Below are 14,678 nucleotides of genomic sequence, written 5' to 3'. Positions count from 1 at the left end.
AGGAATGCAACATGTACAAGGTCAGAAAGGTTTGAATGTGAGGAGCCTTAGAGGCCGAAATTTCACCAGACTGTTAACAACTTTGCTTTGACTTTTTGCAAAAATCTTTAACCAGAATGTTGATAGCTGCAGAGATGTGGCAAACTTTAGAAGTTCAAATCTGAATCGAGCAGTGAGCAGAGTCTTGTTTCAATTTATTTTCCTGTCAAAAACACAATGGAGGAAGGATACGAAGTCATTGTTGAGGACACAGGATTTATGAAAACTATTCAGAAGATGAGACTTCAGTTCTGTGGATGTGTTGGAGAAGCTGAGGATATTGTCTATTGTGAAGAAAAATTAAGAGATGTGATTCAACTGTTGAATATAGTGAAGAGCCTGAACAGATCAATGCAAGACTACCCCTATGAGTGGAAAACACAAAAACCAGAGGCAATATAAGGGAAAGCTTTTATTATACAGCAAGCGATTAGGATCTGAAATGAGTATTGTCAGTATTGTAGATTCAATCACAACTTTTGCCAAGCAACGAGATGATGAACAGCAGACAAAGAAATTGCAGAGTAAGATGACTTAAGTTACAATGAGCAAAATTATCACCTTCAGTACCTTAACAATTCACAGATTCTATGAAAGCTTCTCAATGCCATATGTTATTCCAAAACCTGGGCAGCTCAGCAGAGAGATAACCCTTCTGCAATATCAGACTATCAAGAGGAGATTTGAAAACAGGGGACCTATAATTTCCCCCTTCCAGGGTTAAATACATTAAAGGTGGTTTTGAATTGCTTACACGGACCACAATAAAACAATGAGCCTGAAACGTGGAGAGATAAGCTAGAGGAGGATGGGGGTGGGGAGAAAGTAGCATAGAGTACAATGGGTGAGTGGGGGAAGGGATGAAGGTGATAGGTCAGGGAGGAGAGGGTGGAGTGGATAGGTGGAAAAGGAGATGGGAAGGTAGGACAAGTCCGGACAAATCATGAGAACACTGCTGAGCTGGAAGTTTGGAACTAGGGTGAGGTGGGGGAAGGGGAAATGAGGAAAGTGATGAAGTCCACATTGATGCCCTGGGGTTGAAGTGTTCCGAGGCGGAAGATGAGGTTTTCTTCCTCCAGGCATCTGGTGGTGGGGGAGCGGCGGTGAAGGAGGCCCAGGACCTCCATATCCTTGGCAGAGTGGGAGGGGGAGTTGAAATGTTGGGCCACGGGGCGGTGTGGTTGATTGGTGCGGGTGTCCCGGAGATGTTCCCTAAAGTGCTCTGCTAGGAGGCACCCAGTCTCCCCAATGTAGAGGAGACCGCATCGGGAGCAACGGATACAATAAATGATATTGGTGGATGTGTAGATGAAACTTTGATGGATGTGCAAGGCTCCTTTAGGGCCTTGGATTGAGGTGAGGGAGGAAGTGTGGGCACAGGTTTTACAGTTCTTGCGGTGGCAGGGGAAGGCGCCAGGTTGGGAGGGTGTGTTGTAGGGGGGCGTGGACCTGACCAGATAGTCACGGAGGGAACGGTCTTTGTGGAAGGCAGAATGGGGTGGGGAGGGGAATATATCCCTGGTGGTGGGGTCTTTTTGGAGGTGGCGGAAATGTCGGCAGATAATTTGGTTTATGCAAAGGTTTGTAGGGTGGAAGGTGAGCACAGGAGTGTTCTGTCCTTGTTACGGTTGGAGGGGTGGGGTCTGAGGGCAGAGGTGCGGGATGTGGATGAGATGCATTGGAGGGCATCTTTAACGACGTGGGAAGGGAAATTGTGGTCTCTAAAGAAGGAGGCCATCTGATGTGTTCTATGGTGGAACTGGTCCTCCTGGGAGCAGATACGGCAGAGGCAGAGGGCTCTCAGGAGGACCAGTTCCATCATAGAAACCTCCACCGTATCTGCTCCCAGGAGGACCAGTTCCACCACAGAACACACCAGATGGCCTCCTTCTATAGAGACCACAATTTCCCTTCCCACGTGGTTAAAGATGCCCTCCAACGCATCTCGTCCACATCCCGCACCTCTGCCCTCAGACCCTCCCCTCCAACCGTAACAAGGACAGAACGCCCCTGGTGCTCACCTTCCATCCTACAAACCTTCGCATAAACCAAATCATCCGCCGGCATTTCCGCCACCTCCAAAAAGACCTCACTACCAGGGATATATGTCCCTCCCCACCCCATTCTGCCTTCCGCAAAGACCGTTCCCTCCGTGACTACCTGGTCAGGTCCACGTCCCCCTACGACCCACCCTCCCATCCTGGCACTTTCCCCTGCCACCGCAGGAACTGTAAAACCTGTGCCTACACCTCCTCCCTCACCTCTATCCAAGGCCCTAAAGGAGCCTTGCACATCCATCAAAGTTTTACCTGCACATCCACTAATATCATTTATTGAATCCGTTGCTCCTGATGCGGTCTCCTCTACAGTGGGGAGACTGGGCGCCTCCTAGCAGAGCACTTTAGGGAACATCTCCGGGACACCCGCACCAATCAACCACACTGCCCCGTGGCCCAGCATTTCAACTCCCCCTCCCACTCTGCCGAGGACATGGAGGTCCTGGACCTCCTTCACCGCCGCTCCCTCACCACCAGACGCCTGGAGGCAGAACGCCTCATCTTCCGCCTCAGAACACTTCAACCCCAGGGCATCAATGTGGACCTCAACAGTTTCCTCATTTCTCTTTCCCCCACCTCATCCTAGTTCCAAACTTCCAGCTCAGCACTGTCTCCATGACTTGTCCGGACTTGTCCTACCTGCCTATCTCCTTTTCCACCTATCCACTCCACCCTCTCCTCCCTGACCTATCACCTTCATCCCCTCCCCCACTCACCCATTGTACTCTATGCTACTTTCTCCCCACCCCCACCCTCCTCTAGCTTATCTCTCCACGCTTCAGGCTCTCTGCCTTCATTCCTGATGAAGGGCTTTTGCCTGAAACGTCGATTTCGCTGCTCCTTGGATGCTGCCTGAACTGCTGTGCTCTTCCAGCACCACTGATCCAGAATCTGGTTTCCACCATCTGCAGTCTTTTTTTTACCACAATAAAACAATGTCCCATATCAGCTTAAATAAGAGCTAATTATGTTTGACCATAAAAACAGAAACTCGACTGGAACCTTTATTTTAAAAATCACAAAATAATATAGACAACAGTGCCACTTGCTGGCCAAACCTATTACAACAAACTACCTTCAAAAAATGCATAGAGAAAGTAGAGTTAACTCTTTCAGAGAACAGAGGCTGCAGTCTTCAGGAGCTAGCCAGTGCTGGAGTAAATGACAAAACTAACCCTCAAACATTTGCAACCCAATAGCACAGACAAGACGTTGATGTATGTTTTAAGCAGTTGTACAACATTATAGATGACAGTAATCCTGTGTTTGGGAAAATTAACAGATAGTGAAATCTTAAACAAGGAATTGGTTTGGGAGATGTCAGCACAGAAACAGCTAAGTGAATATTTTAAGTTCGACCTTACAGTTAGTCCGCAGTAGTGAGTAGAATGGATTCTTTCATGATTATATGTTATATTAAGATATGTCTCTTGATTAAACATAAAAATATAAGCCATAAGTATTAATTTAACTTGGAGCAGTGTTTTGTACAGGAATAAGACGGTGCTATTTTCTGGGTCTGCAGATTGAAAGAAGCAAAAATGGCCTTTAGTAGAGTGATATCCTCTTCTTGTCGGATGTGGGAGTTAAGGGAGAGTTTACAGATTACTGAGGATTATGTCTGCAATAAATGCAGATTGTGAATCCTATCAGATTGAATGGATTAGTTGGAGTGACAGTTAGAGGCAATGAGGAATTTACAAGAGCAAGGAGATGAGATGGATGGTAGTTATAGGAAGGGGGAAAAGTCGTAGATACAGTCACATAAATGGGCTAACTTCAGCGAAGGTAAGAGAAGTAGGCAGGTAGTACAGGAATCTTCTGTGGCTGTCCCCATTTCAAACAGGTATGCTGTTTTGGAAAATGTACAGGGTGATGGATTCTCATGCAAATGTACCACGATCAGCCAATTTTCTGGTACTGAGACTGGCTCTAATGCAATGAGGGGAATGGCATGTTCCAAGAGATCGATTGTGTTAGGGGAGTCTGTAGTCTGTGGCACAGACAGACGTTTCTGTGGTCAGCAGCGAAAAATCCAAATGATGTGTTGCCTCCCTGGTGCTAGGATCAAAGATGTGTCAGAGAGGGTGCAGAATGTAATCAAGGGTGAGAGGGGCCAACAGGAGGTCATTGTACACATTGGAACCAATGACATTGGAAGGGAAAAGATTGAGGTTCTGAAGGGAGATTACAGAGAGTTAGGCAGGAATTTAAAAATGAGGTCCTCAAGAGTAATAATTTTTGGATTACTCCCAGTGCTACGAGCTAGTGAGGGCAGGAATAGAAGGATAGAGCAGATGAATGCATGGCTGAGGAGCTGGTGTATGGGAGAAGGATTCAAATTTTTGGATCATTGGAATCTCTTATGGGGTAGAAGTGACCTGTACAAGAAGGACGGATTGCACCTAAATTGGAAGGGGACTAATATACTGGCAGGGAGATTTGCTAGAGCTGCTCAGGAGAATTTAAACGAGTCAGCTGTTTGTGGGGGCAGGGTGGGGGTGGGGGGAGCAGTGTTACAGGGAGCTACTGGAGGAAAGAGATCAATCTGAGACTGGTACAGTTGAGAACAGAAGTGAGTCAAACAGAGGGCAGACAGGGACAAAGCAGAGAACAAGGTAGGACTGATTAATTAAACTGCATTTATTTCAATGCAAGGGGTCTAACAGGGGAGGCAGGTGAACTCAGGGCATGGTTAGCGTGTGGGATTGCGATATCATAGCAATTACAGAAACATGGCTCAGGGATGGACAGGACTGGCAGCTTAATGTTCCAGGACACACATGCTACAGGAAGGACAGAAAGGGAGGTAAGAGAGGAGGGGGAGTGGCATTTTTGATAAGGGATAGCATTACAGCTGTGCTGAGGGAGGATACTCCCGGAAATACATCAGGGAAGTTATTTGGGTGGAACTGAGAAATAAGAAAGGGATGATCACCTTATTGGGATTGTATTATAGACCCCCTAACAGTTAGAGGGAATTTGAGAAACAAATTTGTAAAGAGATCGCAGCTATGTGTATGAAGAATAGGGTGGTTATGGTATGGGATTTTAACTTTTCAAACATCGACTGGGACTGCCACAGTGTTAAGGATTTAGATGGAAAAGAATTTGTTAAGTGTGTACAAGAAAATTTTCTGATTCAGTATGTGAATGTACCTACTAGAGAAGGTGCAAAAATTGACCTACTCTTGGGAAATAAGGCAGGGCAGGTGACTGAGGTGTCAGTGGGGGAGAACTTTGGTGCCAGCGACCATAATTCTATTCGTTTTAAAATAGTGATGGAAAAGGATAGACCAGATCTAAAAGTTGAAGCTCTAAATTAGAGAAAGGCCAATTTTGATGGTATTAGACAAGAGCTTTCAAAAGCTGATTGGGGGCAGATAAAGTGATGGCTGGAAAATGGCAAGCCTTCAGAAATCAGATATTGAGAGCCCAGAGACAGTATATTCCTGTCAGGGTGAAAGAAAAGGCTGGTAGGTGTAGGGAATGTTAGATGACTAAAGAAATCGAGGGTTTGATTAAGAAAAAGAAGGCAGCATATGACAGGTATAGACAGGATAGATCGAGTGAATCCTTAGAAGAGTATAAAGGCAGTAGGAATATACTTAGGCTGGAAATCAGGGCAAAAAGAGGACATGAGATAACTCTAGATTCTCCTTAGCTTTGTCAAATAAAGTGTTTAACAAATACATTCAGTACAAAAGGGTATCTTGGGAGAAAATAGGGCCCCTCAAAGATCAGAGCTGAAAATGTGTTGCTGGTTAAAGCACAGCAGGTTAGGCAGCATCCAAGGAACAGGAAATTCGACGTTTCGGGCCAGAGCCCTTCACCAGGAACATTCCTGATGAAGGGCTCTGGCCCAAAACGTCGAATTTCCTGTTCCTTGGATGCTGCCTAACCTTCTGTGCTTTAACCAGCAACACATTTTCAGCTCTGATCTCCAGCATCTGCAGACCTCACATTTTACCCCTCAAAGATCAGCAAGGCAGCCTTTGTGTGGAGCTGCAGAAGATGGGGCAGATACTAAACAAGTATTTTGCATCAGTATTTACTGTGGAAAAGGACACGGAAGATATAGAATGTAGGGAAAAAGATGGTGACATCTTGGAAAATATCCATATTACAGAGGAGAATGTGCTGGATGTCTTGAAACGGTTAAAGGCCGATAAATCCCCAGGACCTGATCAGGTATACCCTCAAACTCTGTGGTATGCTGGGGAAGTGATTGTTGGGCCTCTTGCTGAGATATTTGTATCATCGATAGTCACAGGTGAGGTGCCGGAAGACTGGAGGTTGGCTAATATGGTGCCACTGTTTAAAAAAAGGTGGTAAGGACAAGCCAGGGAACTATAGACCAGTGAGCCTGACGTTGGTGGTGGGCAAGTTTTTGGAGGGAATCCTGAGGGACAGGATGTACATGCATTTGGAAAGGCAAGGACTGATTAGGGATAGTCAACACGACTTTGTGCATGTGAAACCATGTCCCATGATCTTGATTAAGTTTTTTGAAGAAGTAACAAAGAGGATTGATGAGGGCAGAGCAGTAGATGTGATCTATATGGACTTCAGTAAGGCATACAATAAGGTTCCCCGTGGGAAACTGGTTAGCAAGGTTAGATCTCATAGAAGGTAAAAACAATGACTGCAGATGCTGGAAACCAGATTTTGGATTAGTGGTGCTGGAAGACCACAGCAGTTCAGGCAGCATCTGAGGAGCAGCAAAATCGACGTTTCGGGCAAAAGCCCTTCATCAGGAATAAAGGCAGAGCCCAAGCGTGGAAAGATAAGCTAGAGGAGGGTGGGGGTGGGGGTGGGGAGAAAGTAGCATGGAGTCTGTGGTAGCGAGTTTGTTTCAGGACATGGTAGAAGAGCTTCAGGGCATAGGAAATGCCCTGAAGCTATTCAACCATGTCCTGAAACAAACTCGCTACCACAGACTCCATGCTACTTTCTCCCCACCCCCACCCTCCTCTAGCTTATCTTTCCACGCTTGGGCTCTGCCTTTATTCCTGATGAAGGGCTTTTGCCCGAAACGTCGATTTTGCTGCTCCTCAGATGCTGCCTGAACTGCTGTGGTCTTCCAGCACCACTAATCCAAAAAAATAGATCGCAGAATACAGGGAGATCCAACCATTTGGATACAGAACTGCCTCAAAGGTAGAAGAGAGAGGGTGGTGGTGGAGGGTTGTCTTTCAGACTGGAGACCTGTGACCAGTGGAGTGCCACAATGATCGGTGCTGGGTTCACTACATTTATGCAAATGACTTGGATGTGAGCATGAGGTATAATTAGTAAGTTTGTTGATGACACCAAAATTGGAGGTGTAGTGGACAGCAAAGAAGATTACCTCAGATTACAACGGGATCTTGATCAGATGGACCAAGGGGCTGAGGAGTGGCAGATGGAGTTTAAATTAGATAAATTTAAACTCCATTTTGGGAAAACAAATCTTAGTCGGACTTATGCACTTAATGGTGAGGTCCTAGGGAGTGTTGCTGAACAGAGACCTTGGAGTGCAGGTTCATAGCTCCTTGAAAATAGAGTCACAGGTAGATAAGTGAAGAAGGCATTTAGTATGTTTTCATTTATTGGTTAGAGTATTGAGTACAGGAGTTGGGAGGCCATGTTGCAGCTGTGCAGGACACAGGTTAGGCCATTTTTGGAATATTGTGTACAATTCTGGTCTCCTTAAGAGGCTGTGAAACTTGAAAGGGTTCAAAAAAGATTTACAAGGATGTTGCCATAGTTGGAGGATTTGAGCTATAAGGACAGACTGAATAGGCTGTGGCTGCTTCCAAAGAGCATGAGAGACTGAGGGGTGACCTTACAGAAGTTTATAAAACCATGAGGGGCATGGATAGGATAAATAGACAAAATGTCTTCCCTGGGGTGGGGGAGTCCAGAACTAGAGGGCATAGGTTTAGGGTGAGAAGGGAATGATATAAAAGAGACCTAAGGGAAACGCAGAGGGTGATGAGTGTATGGAATGAGCTGCCAGAGGAAGTGGTGGAGGCTGGTACAATTGCAACATTTAAAAGGCATCTGGATAGGTATCTGAATAGGAAGGGTTTGGAGGGATATGGGCAGAGTGCTGGTCAGCATGGATGGGTCGGACTGAAGGGTCTGTTTCAGTGCCGTACATCTCTATGACTCTAACCTTTAGCAAATTCTTGAATAGATCCAGTATACTAGAAATCTATTACAGCTGATGGTAATATTACGTACACTTGTATATCACACCAAATTTGCACGATCTAAATTTGTTGTTCTGGGTTAACTTTCTCAAACCAATTACCCTTATTTGATATCTTTATTAGATATGCTCTAAAATAGAAGAGCCCAATTTGACTCATCATCTTTGTCGTTCTTCCCTTCGCACAGATCAGTGCTACTGGTCTCTCTCACACTTGCCTTTATTGCTCAGTCCTGAGAGTGGAGGAGTTGGGAGGTCATGTTGTGGTTGTTTAGGATATTGGTCAGGAGTCCTCTGGAATACTATGTCCAGTTCTGGTTACCCAGTTATAGGAAGGATATTATTAAGCTAGAGGGGATTCAGAAGAGATTTACCAGGATGTTGTTGAGTATGGAAGGTTTGATTCATAAAGAAAGGCTGGATAGGCTAGAATGTTTTTCACTGGAGAGGAGGCTGAGAGGCGACCTGATAGAAATCTATAAATTAACGAGGTATAGAAGGTGGTTATGGCAGTTGTCTTTTCCCCAGGATGGGAATTTCAACACTCGGGGCACATTGTTGAAAGGAGAGAGATTTAAAAAGATATGGGGGCAATTTTTTTTTAAAAAATGTACAGCGGGAGATTCACATGTGAAATGAAATTCCAGCCTTCCCCCCACCATGCATGCGCTCGGTCTCTCTCTCTCTCTCACACACATGTGCATTGTGGGGGGGGAAGAGGCTTGCGTGCCACAGGGGGCAAGAGAGCACGCACGAGGGACAGAATGAGAGAGAAGGGTGGAGAGAGAGAGAGAAGGGTGGAGAGAGAGAGAGAAGGGTGGAGAGAGAGAGAGAAGGGTGGAGAGAGAGAGAGAAGGGTGGAGAGAGAGAGAGAAGGGTGGAGAGAGAGAGAGAAGGGTGGAGAGAGAGAGAGAAGGGTGGAGAGAGAGAGAGAAGGGTGGAGAGAGAGAGAGAAGGGTGGAGAGAGAGAGAGACGGGTGGAGAGAGAGAGAGAAGGGTGGAGAGAGAGAGAGAAGGGTGGAGAGAGAGAGAGAAGGGTGGAGAGAGAGAGAGAAGGGTGGAGAGAGAGAGAGAAGGGTGGAGAGAGAGAGAGAAGGGTGGAGAGAGAGAGAGAAGGGTGGAGAGAGAGAGAGAAGGGTGGAGAGAGAGAGAGAAGGGTGGAGAGAGAGAGAGAAGGGTGGAGAGAGAGAGAGAAGGGTGGAGAGAGAGAGAGAAGGGTGGAGAGAGAGAGAGAAGGGTGGAGAGAGAGAGAAGGGTGGAGAGAGAGAGAAGGGTGGAGAGAGAGAGAAGGGTGGAGAGAGAGGGAGAGGGAGAGAGAAAAGAGGCGGGGGGGGAAGTGGGAAGGGAGAAGAGGGAGAAAGATAAACACACTACTAACAGCTGCGGATCCCATCCTTGGATCTAAACCACTTCCCTTCTCTCATCATGACCTCTAATCCTCCCACTCAACTCCCAACCACAAACTGTGGTAAAGGCCTCAGAATTTCTGGGCCAAAGCCACCTGGTGTTAGCGATTGATGGCTGCCAGCTTCTAATTGGTTGGCAATTCCAATGTTGGCTAGTTAAGCCAGAGGCAGACAGGCCCTTCATTTTGTCAGATCCTCCTCACTTCATATCCGAAGCAATGTATGTTATCCCCGATACTTGTAACCAGTGGGAGGACTCAAATCGGGAAGCCATCCCTTAAAGACAGACCCCAAGGAAGAGATTTCAAAGCTTCAGCTCTGTTGTTTGCGTATTAAAATATGACCACTTTACAAGGTGGAAAAAAATGTAACAAGCAAATCTGAACATAAGAAAAATATTGACAAGTTAACTCAACATCTGAAAAAAGGAGGATACATGACTATTCTCATGTGACAAAATCATAACTACTAATATTAGCTTATATAGGGACACCTTTCTGATTCAGAAAGTGACAGACCAATGTGAAAGGGATTTTGTGTTTTCCTTTTTATTGCTGGTTTAGAATTCTATGTTTCATTGCAGACTTCATTGAACTGGAAACAAAATTCAAATTTGATGAAAAGAGGTCTTTATTGATACACCCTACATTAGATTTATAAATTATGCACATTTTACAAATACAGCAACCTGCTCAGGAGTGACTAATAATAACAAGATTAAATACATATGTTTCAATTTTCCCAATCATTGATCTTGTTCTGAAGAAAGATACAAAAACATTAAAATATTGTTTTCTTCTAACTGTTTCAAGGAGTCTCCTTTCGCAGTCAGCAGTAATACATTGCAGCAAAACACTTTGGAGAAAAGCACAATCAAATGCAGCAAAGTCCTTCCTTCCCTCCAGAATTTGTTAGTTTCATTACAAAAGGAAATTACAGGACCACTCAGGCAAGTGACTGAAGTACTGTGACACCTTGTGACCAATGCGCACAATTACAGCATGGATTTCTATGCTTGCCAGATTTGGTACCTAGTCTTGTTTGCATAAATTGTCAATTTGGGGAAGGTAGAGAAAATAAAGATCTAAAAGGACAAAGTGATTTGCCTTCATTAACAAATGAAATTCACCAAGCACAATATCTTCTAAATTAGGCACAATTGGTAAGGCATACTTTGATGCTTCAAAAAGCTATTTAATTTTCCAGACAATAAATCATTTCCTTTACTTGGTTTTTCAAAAATCAAGGCAATTTTCAGCAACAACTCATAACATCTATGTGGGTACAACATTTAATATAAAATTTCAAGATCACAATGTATAAAAACTCATTTACCTTCCACTTGTTTACAAGTGAGGTTTATAAGTGGCAGATATCATTCCTAATTTTGAATTAGTACTTTTGATAAGCATTCAAAAGCAATAGTGAATGCTGCAAATCTTGACTGGTCTAAACATGCTGCATCACGTCACAGTGAATTGCTTAAATCACGACATCAATAATTATTGCTCCAGCACAGATTATATCCCTGCGAATGAAGTTTTCCATTTTAGAATGCTTTCCATTTTTTAAAAAGTGACTTTTTTAAAAAAGAAAACTATCCTTTCTCTGGGGTGCTTTACTTTGAAATCAAATTGCAACTAGCTTCTCAGTTGCTTCCAGAAGATTGCACCAGATTCGTTTGAACACTCTTCTGCAACATCTACACAAACAACACAATCAAAATTTCCTTCCAGCACTCCCAAAGTAAAGCAATCACTATGGAAAGCACTTCCAACTTCAGAATTAGTTTAAATATGATAGCTTTATCTTTCCCTATTTTCTTTGAGTATTAATGTGGACAAAAATAACAGCAAAGGTGAATAGAACATCATTCTCCTGCATATCTTTTAAATAAATCATTCCAGTCCCAGCCTTACTAAATCTGGTCATCTTTGTGCTTCCATTGGCAGTTTTCACAATGGCATGAGGAGACTCAATAAAAGCCAACATTGTCTGGTGACTGTTTAATATCCTTTATGCATCGCAAGCTTTAAAAATACAACCTTCAAGTTTGCCTTTTTAATTCCAAAAAGAACTCCCTTCTGATGCACTGTACCATTCATTATTTCTATGAATTCTTTGAAAAATGTCACTAAGCGATTCAGTATTTCGCATTACCGTTTCGTTCTTGTTCCTGTAAACTTCGAATTTAAATCCTTATTAATAAGTCTAAACAATATGCCATAAAAATTTGTAACCTCAAGTCACAGTTGCCCTATCACCCAAAACTCACAAAAGTTTCTTAAATACTGAAAATATGCTAATAATAAACTAAGCTGAAAAATTAATGACATGATGCACATATTTGCAAATATTTTGTGATTATATTTATTGCCAGGCCACAGGAGGTCATGTCCCTTTTAAAAATTAGGTCAGCTTGATGCACTGTATATGGAAAGAATACACCAGATACAATTTTCAAAGTAAACAAAGTTAGAGGACAAGGAATATTTCAACAAGATTACGTGTTCATGATTGAGCTCTTATCTCAAAGTAATACCACATGCCCTTACATTTGCATTCAAATTGCCATGTGCACATGATGGAATCTGTCTATGTGAATATGTAACACTAGCTGCATCTTCCTATTTGTGGTGGCACTACAGCACCTCCACAGACAGGAGGCAATGGATACAGCAAAATAAAAAGATTTCCCTTCAGGTTTCATCAAAAAAAGTTTTTGACCACAGTTAAGCTGACCAACCTGAGGAAGGTTTCTTAAAATATTTACAGATGATTTAAAATGGCAGCATCAAACACCAACTTTGTCAGACAGGAGAGGCAGAAAATGGTTTCATTATCTGTAACAGTTGTACAAGTTGCATTTCAAAAGAATATGGAAAATAAGTGATCAAAATTTAGTAAATACATAAAAAGACATCCTGATTGGAAACGAACAATTCCAAAATGGTGTGGTACCATACTTTGTGCCACAAGTATGAAGTATTGTTTAAGTTTCCATGTTTATAATCAAGGTAGTGGAAGAATTCAGTCCAATGAAAATATATAAAAATAGCAGGTGGTTGAGTAGCATTAATTAGCTTAGCTGAAGTCACGATTTGATAGTATGAGAGGAGCAACCAGAGTCCACAGGTACAACAGGAGTCCAACCCAGCTGGAAGAGATCTTCACCCAGACAGCTGCCCAGGCACTCTGCACAGCCGAGTAATCAGAGTTGGGACTAGGAAGACAGTACAATTGGAAAACAATTAATAAGCAAAAATCATAAATCTGCCAGTTAACAATCAAGGAAAAGCAATATGCTGGGCTGACATTTGTTCTAGCTCTCAAACCATTGTTATTGAGTCAGGAACCATGGTTTATAACTTAAAAGGCAATCAGCCCATCGGATAAACAGGAAACTGTGAAAACTATGACCTGAAGCAAATCCTGAGGGTCTACAAGAGAGTTTCTGAACCCTGTGTTTTTCTGATACATATCTCTACACGCATGCTTTCCAAAATGAGTCACTGAAAAGCAATAAAGAGCATTTTGAAATGCACCGCGTAAGAGATTTTAATATCAATTATTTCAGTTTTAACAAATAATAGAAAATGGAATGTTCTGGTGTGGATTACTGCTGTATCAATGTGAAAGGAGTACCAGACTAATTATGAGCAAGTCACTATCATCTGTTAACTAATTGGTCCTTCAAATTTTAGCTATTTTCTTGCTTCTGAGTAAATCCTTAATTGCTTAAGTTGTTTGCCTGCACAAAGCAATCGAGATGGGATCAGAATTTTGTCTTGAGGAATTAAAGGATCCAAACCATATTGAATGGCCTGTTCCTTCAGCCATCTCTGACAACAAAGCCATTAGTTTCACTTCTTTTAAGTATATAACACAGTAAAGGATGCCTTGCTGCATTTTACATTACACTACCAAATCAGTATCAGCAAAACATACCGGTACCAGTTGGTAAGTGTCATCATGATGTAAAGAGAGGCTAGGAACAGGCAGAAATGGAAGAACGAGTAACTGTAGGTAACAGCATCCTGCTCATTATCCACAGCACGATGAAATCCACCTTCATGGGCAGCAGAGAAGTCACCCACTGAGCTTTCACTTCCCTCAGTCATCATCAACTTGTTAACTTGTTCATTACTTGATGATCTGATGCTGTAGGGAACAGGAAGAACAGAACATTATTTGTAGAACAGTATGCTGTGGGTACGTTTTTTTGAAAAAAATGCTGAAGTTCACAACCAAAAATATGGGGGGGGGGGGGGGGCAGTGATGTAACGGTATTTTCACTGGACTTGAATTGCAGAGATGCGGGTTAATCCTCTGGGAACACTAGTTCAAAACATGGCAGTTGGAGGAATCTAAATTCTGTTAACAAAATCTGGAACTGAAAGCTACTCTCACCAATAGTGAACCAGCTGCAGTTTCATGAGCTAAGGTCCTTCAGGAAGAGACATTTGGGCTGGTCCCCAAGCGAATCCAAACCCACAATAATAACTACTCTCTGAAATGGCCTACTGAGTTCAAGGGTAATGAGAGACGGGCAACAAATGCCATTCCATGAAAGTGTAAATGAAAACAATTCAACTTGATTCCTTTCATACCCCCCCCATAAAGAACTCTGCTTCAGAGCAGAAAAAGTTATGTATAATTGACTGCTCTCACTTTCTAATGAAATATCAAAACAGTCCAGGAGTTGCCACAGATAGCCACAAAAAGTTCTGTTGGCAAACTAAAGTTGAACAGTTAGCTACATGATGACTCAACAAGGCTGGCCAAAAATATTCCACATAATCTTTTGGCCTTTACTCCAATTTGAAACAGGTTCAATGTCTATAACATTATATTCTCGTCAATACCAAAAGAAAATGCATTAGAAATCAAGTAGAAAATGCACAACAGATTATTGGTTCTTTAAAAGCAGCAGAGATGTCTGGGTTGATCAGTGACCAGGAGAACAGTGCACAGGAAATT

At 43.1% G+C, this 14,678-nt stretch overlaps 1 protein-coding gene across 1 annotated transcript in view; it reads right to left on the bottom strand.

Moving 5' to 3' along the window:
• Positions 1-10,310: 10,310 nt before the first annotated feature.
• Positions 10,311-14,678, bottom strand: part of LOC132829927 (serine incorporator 1-like) — a 38,424-nt gene continuing 34,056 nt past the window's right edge. Inside the window, exons 9-10 of the mRNA XM_060847348.1 lie at positions 13,647-13,859; positions 10,311-12,921 (exon numbers count right to left, since the gene is read on the bottom strand). Of these exons, the coding sequence (XP_060703331.1) occupies positions 12,783-12,921; positions 13,647-13,859 (352 nt within the window). The 3' untranslated portion in view covers positions 10,311-12,782. The remainder of the gene's footprint in view (positions 12,922-13,646; positions 13,860-14,678) is intronic.

The sequence above is a fragment of the Hemiscyllium ocellatum genome, chromosome 30 (genome assembly GCF_020745735.1).
Source record: "Hemiscyllium ocellatum isolate sHemOce1 chromosome 30, sHemOce1.pat.X.cur, whole genome shotgun sequence".
NCBI classification, from domain to species: Eukaryota; Metazoa; Chordata; class Chondrichthyes; order Orectolobiformes; family Hemiscylliidae; genus Hemiscyllium; species Hemiscyllium ocellatum.
The sequence above is the reverse complement of the archived record's forward strand: the minus strand, read 5'-3'. Positions and strand labels throughout refer to the sequence as shown.